General features: G+C 43.3%; 1 protein-coding gene across 2 annotated transcripts in view; it reads right to left on the bottom strand.

Annotated features, from left to right (window-relative positions):
- rab43 (RAB43, member RAS oncogene family) overlaps positions 1-16454 on the bottom strand; it is a 62184-nt gene that overhangs the window by 25642 nt on the left and 20088 nt on the right. The window contains exons 1-2 of one of the 2 annotated variants that reach the window (XM_043707978.1): positions 6692-7538; positions 4354-4537 (exon numbers count right to left, since the gene is read on the bottom strand). In XM_043707978.1, coding sequence (XP_043563913.1) covers positions 4354-4537; positions 6692-6883 — 376 coding nt within the window. In that variant the 5' untranslated portion in view covers positions 6884-7538. Of the gene's footprint in view, positions 1-4353; positions 4538-6691; positions 7539-16454 lie in introns of those variants that run through there. The other variant, XM_043707979.1, reaches the window with a different exon arrangement.

The following is a 16454-nucleotide window of genomic DNA, read 5'->3' on the forward strand; positions in this document are numbered from 1 at the left end:
TCCACCCCGACCTCAAATTCACCTGGACAGTCTCGGATTTCACCAGTTTCCTCATTTCCCCTCCCCACACCTTGTCTCAGTCAAATCCATCGAATTCAGCACCGCCTTCCTAACCTGCAATCTTCTTCCCGACCTCTCCGCCCCCACCCCAATCTGTCCTATCACCCTCACCTTGACCTCTTTCCACCTATCACATTTCCGACGCCCCTCCCCCAAGTCCCTCCTCCCTACCTTTTATCTTAGCCTGCTGGACAAACTTTCCTCATTCCTGAAGAAGGGCTTATGCCTGAAACGTCGATTCTCCTGTTCCCTGGATGCTGCCTGACCTGCTGCGCTTTTCCAGCAACACATTTCCAGCCATGTCAGATATTTGTCCAGCCTATCACCATGCTCAAACAACCTTTCTATCACGAAAAAAAGTTCCTTCCTCTCTATGTGTGAACTTGGAATTCAAGGTGGACCGAAGAGCTGTGACCCACTGCAACTTAGCCACCGATGGCCTATCAAAATATGCCATCTTGGCTGCCTTCAATTGTGCCTGGAGCAGGCACTGCTGCTCTCCCTTCTGTTGTTTCCGACTGGCAGAGTAGGAGATAATTATCCCCTTAGCATAAGCCTTAGCAGTGTCCCAGAGAATAGACGGGTTACTAGCCGTATCCGAACTGATGGCCTAGAATGCTTTAAACTCATTACAGAAATACTCAGTGAACTTAATGTCCCTGAGAATAAAGGGATCCATTTGCCAGTGCCGTGACCCTGTCACATTGCCCTTAATCTTGACCTCTAAGTATACTGCTGCGTGATCAGAAATGGTAATATTCCCAATTGTGCAGGACATCACCGAAACCAAAAATATCACTGGGGCTCGGAAAAGATCAATCCTAGTACTGACACTTGTGCAGATTTTAAAAAAAGCATAAAGTCTCTACCCACAGGGTGGAGGAACCTCCAAACATCCACCAGCCCCAATTGCACACACAAATCAACTAGTTGCTTAGACTGCAGAGTGTGTTTTGGGGGGCCTTTGGGCATTCTATCTACTGTAGGATCCATAAAACAGTTAAAATCCCCCCCCATTATAATAGGCCACAACACTAGGGCAATCAATTTGGAGAATGCATCTATCAGGAATTTAAGAGGGTGCGTGGGGACAACAAACATTCAAAATACCATAACCTTCACTGTATTTTGAGGCTTTAAAAATTACAGACTGCTCATATTCATGTGAGATGTATCTTAAATGGGAGATTCTTCCAAACAAGTATGGCCACTCCCCTACTCTTAGTATCGAAGAACGAGAAAAACACCCAATCAAACCCACTCTAATGAAATTTCAGATGTTCCTTATCATCAAGGTGAGTTTCCTGCAATAGGGAAAAATCAACCCCCTCCTTTCTAAGACTCGGAAGTACCTTTTTCCTCTTGACCAGCGAGTGACTCCCCCTAATGTTCCAGGTACACCATCTGAGAACACAGTTAGCCATGACCCTCTACAACAACCTTTGAACTCCCAAAAGGAAGAATTCTACTTACAAATCGCTGAGTATAAATGGTAAAAGACTCATGGAGCATAAAAACTACACAAACTGAACCTAACCAACTAGCAGCACTTTCAAAAACTATGTCTACAAAAAAAACCAACAAACTAAATCAAATACAAAATACGAAAGGCACTTAATGGGGTACTCTACTCCCTGCCCATAGGGGCGCTTATACATCTCACATACACCTCAATGACTCCTTCCAGCTTGAGCTGCACACCAAACTCAAGCAAAAGGGAAGAAAAAACAAAGTTAAAAGTGAGCATTCTACCCTTCCCCAACTATACATTAACCCCAATTAACTTTGGAAAAAAACCAACAACAATTGAAGAAAAGGAAAGAAGTATAAAGAAAAACGAAGAGAGAAAACATTACTGTCCATATCCTTTAGATTATCCAGTCCATATTAAAGTATTCAGAATGGTTTTCGCTTTTTCTGTACGCTCACTTGATTCTTCAGATGAGTAAAATGAAGCACTGCTGGATATCTTACAGAATACTGAAAATCAAGGTTCCTCTTAATCTAATCAAAGTACTTCCTCTTACGAATCATGCCCCAGAAAAGTCCTTGAAGAACATAATCCTGGATCCTTTGTAAATCGAGGCCTGCTGATCCTTCCCCTGCATTCTGGAAGCTTCTATAATTTGCTGCTTGTCCCTGTAGCATGGAAATTGCACTAGGACTGAGCAGGGGTGCTGGTCTGAACTGGGACTGCACACCGCAACCCAGTGAGCTCTGTCAACCTTCACCTGGCCTCCCAACCAAGAAATCTCGGCAGCCAGTCTTCAAAAAAAACTTGCTGGCTGCGCGAGTTCCACCCCCTCCAGCAATCCGACGATCCGAATATTCATCCTCCGACCTCTCTTTTCAAGGTCGTCGACCTGCTCAGTTAAGGCCTGGACCTGTTTCTCGAGAGCCTAGATCCATTCCATCAAGGGATCAATCACTGTCTCCAAGCTGCAGTCCACTGTCAGACCTCCTCCATTCGCTTTGTGACCCCTTCCAGCTTCTGCTCGAGTTTGTGCAGCATGGTCAAGATCAGTTCCAGCCTAGTGAGACTCTCCTTGATTGACACCTCGATCATTTCCCGGAACTTCACAAACTCTGCAGCCAAGGTCTGTTGGGTAAGTGATTCCAACGAAGTTGCAGAGGAGGCTGTAGCTGTGGCTGTAGTCATGGTCACAGGCGTGCCCGATGCCGTCGGCGAATGTCCAGTGTGTTGCGACTTAATTGAACCTTTACCTTTTGCCATCTTCACTTGCTTAAAAAAATCTATAACAATTCCACAACTGTTTACCTTTCGAATTTTTCCAAAATAACTTAGGTGGGGAGGGCAAGGCAAAAGCACTATTTCGCCTGAGTTGTGGTGCAGAGCTCAGCAGGGCAGACCTTTCAGATCCCCGCCATCTTGGATCTCTGGGATTTTATCTTTTTTAGCAGCCTCCTGTGTGGCATCTTGTCAAAGGCTTTCTGGAAATCCAAACAGATCACATCCACTGGTTCTCCTATGTCAAAGGAACTATGTTGGTACTAACACCACAGGAAATTTAATGAGGTAGATTGGAAGACAAGGCTATAGAAGGGCCTGCAATAAACTGTGGTTCATTTCAGAGCTAATGGTGACTGAGTGCATGGGATTGCAAAACGTGAGCAATTGAAAAGGTAAATATTGGGTGCTCACAACATGTAAGATAATTCAATAAAGATTGTTAGTCTCGGGCAGGTTGCTTAGTTAAGTGAAAAAGCTGAGTAGATCTGGCAACAGAACTATTCTGAGAAAGGGTCACTCGACCTGAAACATTAACTCTGATTTCTCTCCTCAGATGTCACCAAACATGCTGAGCTGTTCAGTAATTTCTATTTTTGTTTCTGATTTCCAGCCTCTGCAGTTCTGTTTTTATTTTGCTTAGTTAAGTATTGCTAACATTTTGCTTCCTTTCAAAATGTTGCCTTATAACACATCTCAATAGCACATCATTTAACTTATTACTGTAGCAAAGATGGAAATTAACAAAAATTCTGCCCATTCCAAATGCACTTTACAAATGTATGCTACATCCCCATTTTTCTTCAGGGCACTCAGCATTGCAGGTGAGTTCTTGCTTAACCTTTTAAAAGGATAAAGAAACATAATAACTAGCTTCAACACAGATTCACACATTTAAGCAGTGGGCATTAGGATATCCTCCTTTCCATCACTTTTAAAGATAATGTACCTGATTTTAATTGTTTCAGATGTATGCAAATAGTTAGCAGTGGCTAATTTCAATAGCAGGAAAGCACAGGTTCACTAGAGGAAATAGAAGGAGGAAGGGAGGAGAGGTTTATTGTTTTCCCAATCTCACAGTTAGGATTATTCTTTTCTTTCTCACCTCCTTAAATCACTCACTCATTCATTTATTTATTGTCATTTGGCAAAAGGTGGTTGCTCAAGCCCAACACATCTGTAGAAAAGTGAGTGAAGGACCAAATAGCTAAACTAGCATAACCAAGATTGGCTGTACTTGCATGGCTGAGGCAGCAACAGGCCACTTCCATCCTTAAAGCAAGAAACTGAACACATGGTCTCCTCATATACTCATCTCACCAAGCACCATTTAGAATAACTAACAGTTAAAAGGTGCAAGAGATACAATTATACACTTTCACAAAATAGAAACACTCTGAACACAACAAACAGTTGTGGAGAAATGCTTCTGTATTATTGCTGTCGCTTTTGATGATACTATCTATGCCTGGCCAAGGTAACAGGTATTAGCATCATTATACACCAATCCACATTTAATTCAAACTTCCTGTAAGCAAACCTACCAATTAATAATTGCACAATGTTTGAACCCGCATACTTCTTCACATCTTCTATCCACCGAGGCACAGATTCAAAAGATCCCCTTTTGCTAATGTCATAAGCAACAATCGCACCATTAGCACTTCGATAATAACTCTGTGTAATTGTCCTAAAACGTTCTTGTCCAGCTGTGTCCCATATCTGCAACTGTAACAAGAAAATAAAAATAAAAATAGAAAAAAGGAAACAAGAACATTGTTCAACAATGGTTTAGTGATTGGTCTGACCACAAAGCAGAATACACACCCAGTTACATTCTTTAGATCATGTTAAAGGTTGTTGAAACACAAATTTAGGGTGACACAGTGGCTCAGTGGTTAGCACTGCTGCCTCACCACGCCAGGGACCCAGGTTCGATTCCAGCCTCGGACGACTGTCTGTGTGCAGTTTGCACGTTCTTCGTGTCTGCGTGGGTGTGCACCGGTTTCCTTCAACAATCCAAAGATGTGCAGGGTGGTGAACCGGCCATCTAAATTGTCAGTGTTCAGGGATATGTAGGCTAAGTGCATTAGTCAAGGGTAAATATAGGATAGGGAAACGGGTGTTGGTGGGTTACTCTTCGGAGGATTGGTATGGACTTGTTGGGCTGAAGGGCCTGCTTCCACAATGTAGGGATTATAATTCTAAGTGTAATTAAGGATTCGAGAATTTGAACTAGTTTCTTTTCCTTTCACCGGATATGGTTTTTGCTAGCCTTTTTTTTGTCCAGTGAATGGTTAAGACTACTTCAATGCACACCTGACTGGTCTTCTGTCTTCCACCCTCCATAAAGATTACCTCATCCAATATTCTGCCACCTGTTTCATTGGTGAAAGTCGATCTCATAGCATCACCCATTTGCCCATTAACCTATATTGGTTCTCAGTTCATCACCACATTGACTTTTCCTCTTGCATCAAATAAATACAAGTTGCTGTATCATGCAAATGCTGGTCATTAGGTTGCAAACCTGAAGACATCAATAACTGAAACTGTCAAGTCAGAGATAGCTCAAATATCATAGAATGGGAGTTCATACAGTTGTCAGTGTACTGCAGCACATCAACTGAAATGATTTCAAAGCCGTAATTCACATTAGTTTATGATACACTTTGTTTTGATGCCCAAGATGAACTTTATACTGCAACTATTTCCAATTCAAGATAAAACAGCATAACTGAATGACTAAAAAAAACACTGATTTTAAAAAACAAAAAAGGTTAAAAAGAACAGCATTGCTCAAAGAGATGTGAAAACAGATTACCTAACCACCTCCATCCCTCCTTGACAGTTTTGACGAGTGTAAAAAAAACACATATCTATATCACAATTTATTTTCAAAGCCAATCTGAAAAGACATATTTGCAATAAATACCTGTTTGCATGCGTAAAATAAGTTGTTTCAAAACACATGTTCCTCTCGTGAGAGACAGTTTGTTCTTTGTAATGTGAATCATTTATTCATTAACCTATGAGTATTATATCAGTATGCAACTGACTAAATTTCACTTGTTAGTTTTCCTTCTGCTTAAGGGGCTGTAGGTTTTTTTTAAGGACAGCAGGTGAGCCTTCACCAATGAACGTCTGAGTGATGTAATAATAAATGTGAACAACCGCAAAACCTTAAGGTCTATATTCTGTAATATGGCAATCTGCCAAGTTTCTACTTCCTGTTTAAGATTAGCTGCAAAATAAAACCATTTCTTTTCCTGCCACTTTGGGTGCTTCATAGCCTAACGTAAAACGTTTCAATTCCTCTCTTGAGGCACAAGTTTAAAGGTGGCACAAACAAGCCAAAGAAATTTAAACTCAAAAGTGCAGGAAAAAACACTCAGCAGTTCTGGCAACATCGAGAAACAGACTTAACTTTTCGAGTTAAGTTTGACGTTTCTTCAGAATCCTTTTCTAAATAAAAAATGAATCAGATCTCCAACATCCATTGCATTTTACTTTTATTAAGGGAGACTTTTACTTTGTCAACAACCTCAAAGTCCAAACTGACTCATCCTTGACATGTTGGGGTTTGGGTGCAGTACGTGAGAGCTTCTGTTTAGTTGGGTGTTGACAAGACTCGTCGGACAAGTGAAAAGATTGTGCGTGTGTGTTGAACAGTAGGCAAAGTCCAAATGGATTAAAAAGGAAAGGCAATGATAGAAAATCCCCTGCCAAGCCCTGGGTCTTGGGAAGAGTGAGTGAGTGAGTGAGCTCGCACCTGCTGCCAGTGCATCATAACCAACTGGCGATGCACCAGCATCAAAGGCTGCAGCAGGAGAGGCTGGAACAGACCGACGGCCGGGAGCAGATGCCGGGCTCCGAACTTACTTTCACCCGCTTGCCTTGAATTTCTAAGGTTTTCATTGTAAAGTCCACCCCGATCGTGTTGCCTTGCTTCTCCACGAAAATGCCCGACTTGAACCGCTGCACGACGCAGGTCTTGCCGACGCCGGCGTCTCCAATCAGAACGATCTTGAAGAGGAAATCGTAAGGCTCGTCCGGATCCACAGGCCCCGACATCTTCTCAGTTGCCCGGCTCGCCGACGCACGAAGACTTTCCGGCGCGTGAGCGAGCGGCGGGCTCCGGAGGACAGCGACGACCAGCGTAATCGGCCAGAGCCCGCACGCCGACGAACATGACGTGGATGTGGAAAGCCCGGAACCGACGGAAAACGTTCCGGAGAGATCCACCGCAAGGACCCTTCCCCGCCTCCGCCTCCTGCCCGCCGCACTGCCTGAGCGCAAACCCCATGCAACCGATAGGGCACTTGCACGTGGCTGCCCCAAACGCGCCGGCAGGACCCAGCGCCGAGGCGCACGTGTCTAACCTACCTGTTGCGGGGCACCTCGGTCTTCGATCATGTCCAAACTGCGAGCGAATTCACCGTCTTCTTCAGAGCGAAGAACATAGGAAATAGGTAGACAAGCAGGAGGCTGGAAGAACACAGCAAGCTCGACAGCTTCAGGAAGTAGAGAAGTCGACGTTACGGATGTAACCCTAAGATTAGATTAGAATTTCTACAGTAGGGAAACAGGCCCTTCGGCCCAATAAGTCCCAACAAGACCCTCCGAAGAGTAACCCACTTCAGACCCAATCCCTTACCCTATCTTTACCCTGACTAATGCACCTAACACAATTTAGCATGGCCGTTCACCAGACGTGCACATTTTTGGATTGTGGGAGAAACCTGGAGGAAAGCCACACATACATGGGGAGAATGAGCAAACTCCACACAGACAGTTGCCCGAGTCTGGAATTGTGAAGCAGCAATGCTAACCACTGAGTCACCTTGTTGCCCTTCTTCAGCACTGAGGAGCAGGAGTAGGCTGCTTGCCCCCTGGAGCCTGCTCCACCATTCAACTCAATCATGGTACATATTCAACCTCAAAGTCATTTTCCCCAGGTCTCTTGGTGTCTTTAATATCTAGAAATCTATTGATGTCTGTCTTGAACAGACTCAATGACTGAGCCTCCACAGCTCTTCTAGAGAGAGAACTCCAAAGTTTCATGGCATCCGCCAAACTGCTTGTTGTTATTGCTGTTGCTCGTGTTTGACCAAATTGCTTGAATCTGCTTCGGATATCTGTAGCCATCCATGCAGAAAACAAAGCCCGCTCTAATCAATATATATTTCTGGTATTCAGGACTGTGCATACCATTACTTCTAAGAATTAAATTGACAAATAAAACTGATGCATAAATTGTGAAATTGATTGTTGAAATGCACAGGAAGCTTAATTTTTGAAAAAATTAAAACCGGTAATAAACAAATTCATATAAAACTTAAACATTGCTCCTTTCAGAGTTGCTGCCAGACCTGCTGAGCAGTTGCTACATCCGTTTGCATTTCATTACAAAGAAATTAGATTGTCCGATTGAAAGGTTGGACCTGAACCATTGAGTTGAATTTCATCCCAAGGCAGCGGCACAGTTAAAGACATGTCATCAGGAAAGTTGGGGCTGTCTTGATGGTTTCTTGACATGTTCCCATGTCCCTTGATGATAATAACTTCTTCATAGTTTAGGCAAACATCTTAAAAGTGGTTGATAATCAACTGAGAGAGATAACGAACCACAAAGAGATCATTGCATAGCGGTTTTAGATTTCTAGACAATGCCCAAATAACATATCAGTCCAACAGCATAGAATATAGAACATAGAACACTACAGCACAGTACAGGCCCTTGGGCCCTTGATGTTGTGCCGACCTTTTATCTTACTCTAAGATCAAATTAATCTATGTACCTTTCATTTTACCATCATCCATGTGCCTATCCAAGATGTCTGTAATGTAACTGTCTCTACTACCACTGCTAGCAGTGCTTTCCATGCACCCACCATTCTCTGTGTAAAGAAACTACCTCTGACATTTCCCTAAACCTTCCTCTAATCACCTTAAAATTATGCCCCTCGTGATAGCCATTTCTGCTCTTGGAAAAAGTCTCTGGCTATTTACCTATCTATGCCTCATCATCTTGTACACTTCTATCATGCCACCTCTCATTCTTCTTCACTCCAATGAGAAAAGCCCTAGCTCCCTCAACCTTTCTTCATAAGACATGCTCTCCAGTCCAGGTAGCATCCTGGTAAATCTCCTCTGCACTCTCTCTAAAGCTTCCATGTCCTTCCTTTAATGAGGCAACTAGAACTGAACAGAATATTCCAAGTCTGGTCTAACCAGGCCTTTATAGAGCTGCAGCATAACTTCACGGCTCTTAAACTCAGTCTCCATACTCATGAAAACCAACACGTCATACGGCTTCTTAACAAGCTTATGTGCAATCTTGAGTGATCTATGAACGTGGACCCCAAGATCCCTCTTCCTCCACACTGCCAAGAATCCTGCCTTTAACCTTGTAATCTGCATTCAAATTTGGCCGTCCAAAATAAATCACTTCACACTTTTCCAGGTTGAACTCCACCTGCCACTTCTCGGTCCAGTTCTGCATCCTGTCAATGTCCCATTGCAACCTACAACAGTCCTCCACACTATCCACAACTCCACCAACCTTCATGCAATTGGCAAACTTATTAACCGACACTTCCACTTCCTCATCCAATTTATTTATAAAAATCACAAAGGGCAAAGGTCCCAGAACCGATCCCTGTGGAACACCATGGTTACCAAGCTCCAGGCTGAATACTTTCCATCTACTACCAACCTCTATCTTCTATGTGCCAGACAATTTGTATCCAGACAGCCAAATTTCCCTGTATCCCATTCCTCCTTACTTTATGAATGAGCCTACCAAAAGGAACCTTATCAAATGCTTTTCTAAATAATATAAATCATGTCTCTCAGAGTCCTCTCCAATAATTTGCCCACCATCAATGTAAGACTGACTGGACTGTAATTCCTAGGGCTATCCCTATTCCTCTCTTGAACAAGGCAATAACATTAGCCACCCTCCAATCATTTGGTACTACACCAGTGAACAGTAAGGACACAAAGATCTTCACCAAAGGCTCAGCAAGCTCTTCCCTAGTTTCTCATAGTAACATTGAGTCTATACCATCTGGCCCAGGGGACGTATCATTATGTTTTTCAAAATTTCCAGCACATCGTCTTTTGACATTAACCTGTTTGAGCATATCAGCCTGTTTTACACTGTCCTCACAAACAACAAGGTCCCTCTCAATAGTGAATATTGAAGCAAAGTATTCATTAAGGACCTCCCCACATCCTGCGATTCCAGGCACAAGTTCCCTCCACTATCCCTGATTGGCCCTACCCTCATTCTGGCCATCCTCTTGTTTCTCACACAAGCATAGAATGGGTTGGGATTATCCTTAATCCTATGCACCAAGGCTTTTTCATGCCCTGTTCTAGCTCTCCTAAGTCCATTCTTCAGTTTCTTCCTGGCTAGCTTGTAACCATCTAGATCCCTGTCTGATCATTGCTTCCTCAACATTAAGTAAGCTTCCTTCTTCCTCTTAACTAGATGTTCCACACCTCTTGTCATCCAAGGTTCCATCACCCTACCATCCCTTCCTTGCCTCAGTGGGACAATCTTATCCAGCACTCACAGCAAGTGCTCCCTAAACAACCTCCACATTTCTGTTGTGCATTTCCCTGAGAATATCTGTTCCCAATTTATGCTCCACAATTCCTGCATAATAGCATTGTAATTTCCCCTCCCCCAATGAAATAATTTCTCATGCCATCTGTTCCTATCCCTCCATGATTATAATAAAGGTCAGGAAGTTGTGATCACTATTACTGAAATGCGCTCTCACTGAGAGATTTGACACCTGACCTGGTTCGTTGCCAAGCACCAAATCCAATATGGCCTCCTGTCTAGTTGGCCTATCTACATATTGAGTCAGGAATCCTTCCTTGGACACACGTGACAAAATCTACTCCTTCTAAATATTTCCATTAAGGAGGTTCTAATCAATATTAGGGAAGTTGAAATCATCCATGACAACAACTCTGTTACTTCTGCATCTTTCCAATCTGTTCCTCCATGACTCTGTTGCAATTGGGGGTGTCTACAGAACACTCCCAATAAAGTTGCTGTTCCCTTCCTGCTTCTGACATCTACCCATACTGACTCGTAGACCACCCCTCCTCAACATCCTGCAGAAAGGATGTTTCTCGGCTGTGCAGTCGAGTCCAATGACAAGGACTCAGGACAAAATATATGTTATATAGCACTGAGATGAGAAGGCACCTCTTCATTTAGAAGGTGGTAAAGTTTTTTGGAATCCTGTAGCCCAGACTGCTGTGGAAGTTCAGTTAGTGAGTAAGCTCAAGATAGAGAATATATATTTCTAGTTACGCATGATATTGTGAGGGAGAAAGTTGGGTATGACATGAGTTAACATGTAAATGCACATGAAGTTCCAGCTGGGATTAGATTGAGACAGGGAGTTTTAGTTAACATTATAAATAATAATCTTTTAAGATTCATTTTTATTTGCTCTTATTCAAGAAAGTAGTCAAGATAAAATGAAAATTATTTAAACTGTACAAATAAACACAGATACTGGTAGCAGATAGACAGTTTCTGTGAAAATGCAATGTGACTGAACCAACATGCACCCTGAGGTCTTAAATGTGAGGATGATTCCATAACTACACAGAGAAAAACAAAGCAATTGGGGTGTAGTGAAGTATGAGAATGAAGCACTGGTTGCAGAGAGGAGATAGAATGGCAGCTGGGAAGATAGGTAGTGGTGAGACGAGGGGTTAGAGATGTGTTTTAGAATGTGTGAAAAACAAGGTGTTTGTCTAAAACAGATCATTTTGGAATTTGCGTAATGTACTATCTTTCAGCCTACAATGCATAAATATCTGATGAATCCTGGTTGAGATGTAGTGTTACTTCAGAATCCTTTCTGGGATGGACTCACTCAGCATTGGCTCAATAAATGAGTGTTGACCTGTTTTGAGATTATTTCATGAAATAATCAACTACAGCAATACCTAGAGATATGATGTTAGCATGAGAATATGATTTTGAGGTTGATGATCAGCTATGACCTAGAATGGTGGAGCAGGCTTGAGGGACTGAATGGCCTATTCCTGCTCCTGTTTTCCTATATGTCATTGACTTCAGAACTGGAGGCCCATCACCTTGCCAGACATCAAATTGTTGTTGAAATACTTCTCGCGATGCACTCACATCCTGCTGATTGCACTGTAGTGACTTACTTCCTGACCCACCTCTAAAAATATCTGCTTTGTCAGTCTATCTGAGCCCTTCCTGCCACTCTCCAGGAACATTCTTCAGGCTGCTGTCACCTCAGACAACCCCTACAGGGAGGATTTGGCAAATCATAGGACTGCTATTCTACAAGTGCATGCCATTCTGCTGTTCCAATTAATTCCATCCTTGACCATCTCTCACAATGCCAGAATCCAGTCATAGCTGACAAGTGCCCCTTACACCAAACCTGTCATGCCTAGATTCCATCTCCTCAATGAATCTGCCTAATTGGATAAAACAAGCCAGCAGGCCTTCCCGTAAACCTTCTATTTCAAATACTGTACCATTTGATATTTGATAGGTTGGGACCTGGAAATTTTCTTGCTGCTGGGGTCCTGACTCTGGAATTAAAATTCAGCCCACTAACTTTGACCTCAACATTAATTTCTCACACTAACCCTCAACCCCTGATATCTTTAATACCTGTAAAGCTATCCAACTTTGTCCTGAAGATACTCAAAGACTGAATATCTATAGTCTTCTGATGAAGAGAATGCAGATTCAGCATCCTTAGAGTGAAGACATGTCTCTCTAACTCAATCCTGAGTCCCCAGTTCTAGAATAACACCCTATTATGCACCCCTCTATGCTGCTACCCTTCCCCCAAACCACATCAACCTCCAGAGATACATCTTCCTTCATCTACCCTGTCAAGTTTTCTAAGAATGCTGTCTATTTTAATGAAATCAACTTAAATTATTCTAAACTCTAGACAATATAGGTCCAATCTCTCCTCATAGGACAATAACATTATCTCAGAAATTAGTCTGGTAAACCTTCATTTCACTGACTGTATTAAAAGTATATCCGTCCTCAGGTAATCAGGATCAAAACTGGACCAATATTCCATGTGTAGTCCTAGTGAGGATCTATAAAATTGCAGCAAGACATCTTTGCTCCTCTTCTAATAAAAGCCAAAATACCATTTGCCTTCCTACTTGTCTGCTGAACTTTCATGTTAGTTTTCAATGACTCAAGTGCAAGGATACCCAGGTCCTAGTGGACATCAACACTTCCCAATGTCTCAGTGATAGGGGTAATGTCACTGGACCTGGAATCCAAAGGGCCAGAGTAATACTCAGGGAGATGAGTTCAAATCCCATTATGGAGGCTGGTGGAATTGAAATTTAATTAATAAATGTAGAGATAAAAGCCAGTCTAATTGATGAGCAAGAAACTATTGACAATTGTTGGAAAAACCCATCAGGTTCCCTAATATATGTGTATGTATTTCAGCTTCTCACTAACTGATGGAAATCTGTCGTTATTTGATGCATAACAATGTGTTTGATTCTTAAACAGTTCAGCAGACCAATAAGTTATATCAAACTGCTAAAAAGCATGAAAAAAAGAAAATTAAACAGATTGACCATCTAGGCACTAGAAGCAACAGTGTAGGATCAAAAGCCTGAGAAAGGGGGGAATCCAAGATGGCGGTGATCTAGGAAGATCACGTTGCAGAGATCCGCACCGCATTGCAAGCGGGATGAAGTCCTGACCTGTCCTACCCGGACCACTGTGATATCCTGGGACTCTGGAAAGGTCATTGAGTTCCAGGAAACTGTTGGAGAGCAACTTACCTTGGTTTTCGTTGTCCAGGGATGCCAAAGAAGGGAAGAGTTACATCCGAGCCAGGCCCATGGCCCAGCCTGCAGAGCCCTCGGACTCGATTGCTTACCAGGTCTTGGTGAAGGAGCTCAGGAAATCTCATGAGATGTTGGGGAAGCAGTTAGAGGAGAAGCTGGCCCTGATCTCTATCATGCTGCAGAAGCATGAACAGCAGCTGGGAGACCTGGAGAAAGGGACGGATGAGGTAGAACACAGAGTCGCAGTGGTGGAAGCTGATAACGGTTCCTCCAAGGATAGGATCCAGGTCCTGGAGACACAGGTCCATAATTTGCTTGACCAGGTAGATGACCTTGAGAATAGGGGCAGGAGAAAAAATATTCGGATTGTTGTTCTGTCAGAGGGTAAAGGAGGTGAGTGGCCGGTGGAATTTATTGAGGACTAGACGCCAAAATTCCTTAACTTTGAGGCTGGAATGAGAAGCTTGAAGATTGAGAGGGCTCACCGGGTCAGAGCACGGAGGTCAGGTCTGGACCAGCATCCTCATCCTATCTTTATGCGGTTTCATCACTATTGAGATAAGGAGAAAATTGTGGAAACTTCCAGAATCCAGAGGAAGGATCCAAAGGCCCTAGTTTATGAGGGCTCGAAGATCATGTTCTTACAGGACTTCTCAGCGGCGGTGATCTGGAAAAGAAAATCCTATGACGGCATCAAGAGATGACTGAGGGAGATTTTAATTGTCTCATGGATCCTACAGTAAGCAGGTTGCCCAAAGACCCCTGATACCCTCTTACAAACTAAACAGTTAGTGGAGTTAGGGTTGGTGGATGTCTGGAGGCAAGGATTTTAAATTTTTTCCAATCCACACAGATGTCACACCAGAATTGATTTATTTCTGACCCCCATGGCAACCCTGTACTTGGTGGCATCTTGTATGATTGGTAATATTACCATCACCGATCACGCTCCAGTGTACCTGTTGGTTAAGCTTAATGATGCTGCAGTGGGCCCAAGGCACTGGTGAATGGATTCCCTTTATCCTTATGGATAATAAGTTTGTGCAGTACTTCTCTAAGGAATTTAGGGCATTCCGAGACATTAATTCAGACTCGGTTAGTAGCCTGTCCATCCTGCTAAAGCCTATGCCAGGGGGTTAGTTATTTCCTACTTAGCCAGTAGGAAGTGGCAAAAGGGTGAACAATAGTGTATCCTCGAAGCATGGTTGAAGGCAGCCAAGAAGGCTTACTTTGACAGGCGCTCGTTGGCCACGCTACAGAGGATTACAGCACTGCGGTCTGCATTGAATACAGTGCTCATGCAGACAGCAAAGAAGGAGTTACTTTCGCAAAACAAAGATTATATGAGCATGATGACAAGCCGGGCAAGTACCTAGCATATTTCGCCAGGAAAACGAGTGCCCCTCAAGCCATTATGTCGATTAGGGAAGGGTCTGGGAACCTAACGTGATTCTAAAAAGGTTAATGTGGCATTCCAGAGATTTTACTCTGAATTATACCAATCTGAGGGTTGTGAGGAGGGGCAGGCCAAGATGGACTCCTTTTTCAAGGATCTGGAGCTCCCGGATGTGACCCCCAAACAAGAGTCTTTTTTCAATGCCCCCTTATCAGAGCAAGAGGTGCAGGAGGCTGTGAAGCAGCTTCAGAGTGGAAAGGCACCCAGTCTAGATGGACTTTCCAGCAAATTCGATAAGGAATTTATAAGCATAATGTCAGGCCCGATGCTCAAAATGTTCAATGACTCGTACAGTATTGATTGTCTCCCGTCATCTCTAAGAGAGGCCAATATTTCACTTATGGTTAAAAAAGGGAAGGTCATGGAGGACTGTGCTTCTTATAGGCCCATTTCACTCTTAAATGTGGACTTTAAAATCCTCTTCAAAACTCTTGCTTTAAGGCTGGAGACTGTGTTACCTTTTATTGTTAAAGAGGACCAGACGGGCTTCAAAAAGGGCTGCAGATCCTCCAATAATGTTAGGAGGCTGATTAATGTAATTCAAGCATGTCAACAACAGTCATTATAAGGATTGGTGATTTCTATAAATGCAGGGAAGGCATTTGACCGAGTTGAGTGGCCGTACCTTTTTTGCACTCTGGAGCAGTTTGGCATGGGTGAAGCAGTTGTAAGATGTGTCCAGGTTCTCCACAGTGACTCTCTCACTGCGGTCATCACCAATGATCAAGCAATGTTAGCATTTTTAGGGGCAACCAACAGGGCTGTCCCCTTTCGTCATTGCTTTTTACATTGGTGATTGGCGGGGGCCACTTGTAGGGATCCCAATATATTGGCTCCAGAAGTAGGGTCAAAATTACATAAGATTTCATTCTACGTCGGCGATGTCATCATTTTTTTGTCAAACCCAGCAGTTTCGGTGCCTCACCTGATAAAATGCATCAGCTCTTTTGGCACCTCTTCAGGGTATAAGATTAATATTGCAAAATCAGAGGCTATGTTTATGGGTGCTGGAAATGTGTTGCTGGAAAAGCGCAGCAGGTCAGGCAGCATCCAGGGAACAGGAGAATCGACGTTTCGGGCATAAGCCCTTCTTCAGGAATGAGGAAAGTTTGTCCAGCAGGCTAAGATAAAAGGTAGGGAGGAGGGACTTGGGGGAGGGGCGTCGGAAATGTGATAGGTGGAAAGAGGTCAAGGTGAGGGTGAAGACCGTCCATAACCTCATCACCTCGGGGGATCTCCCATCCACCGCCTCCAACCTCATAGTCCCACAACCCCGCACCGCCCGTTTCTACCTCCTGCCCAAAATCCACAAACCTGACTGCCCCGGCCGACTGA

This window comes from Chiloscyllium plagiosum, chromosome 18 (genome assembly GCF_004010195.1).
Source record: "Chiloscyllium plagiosum isolate BGI_BamShark_2017 chromosome 18, ASM401019v2, whole genome shotgun sequence".
In the NCBI taxonomy this organism is placed as follows: Eukaryota; Metazoa; Chordata; class Chondrichthyes; order Orectolobiformes; family Hemiscylliidae; genus Chiloscyllium; species Chiloscyllium plagiosum.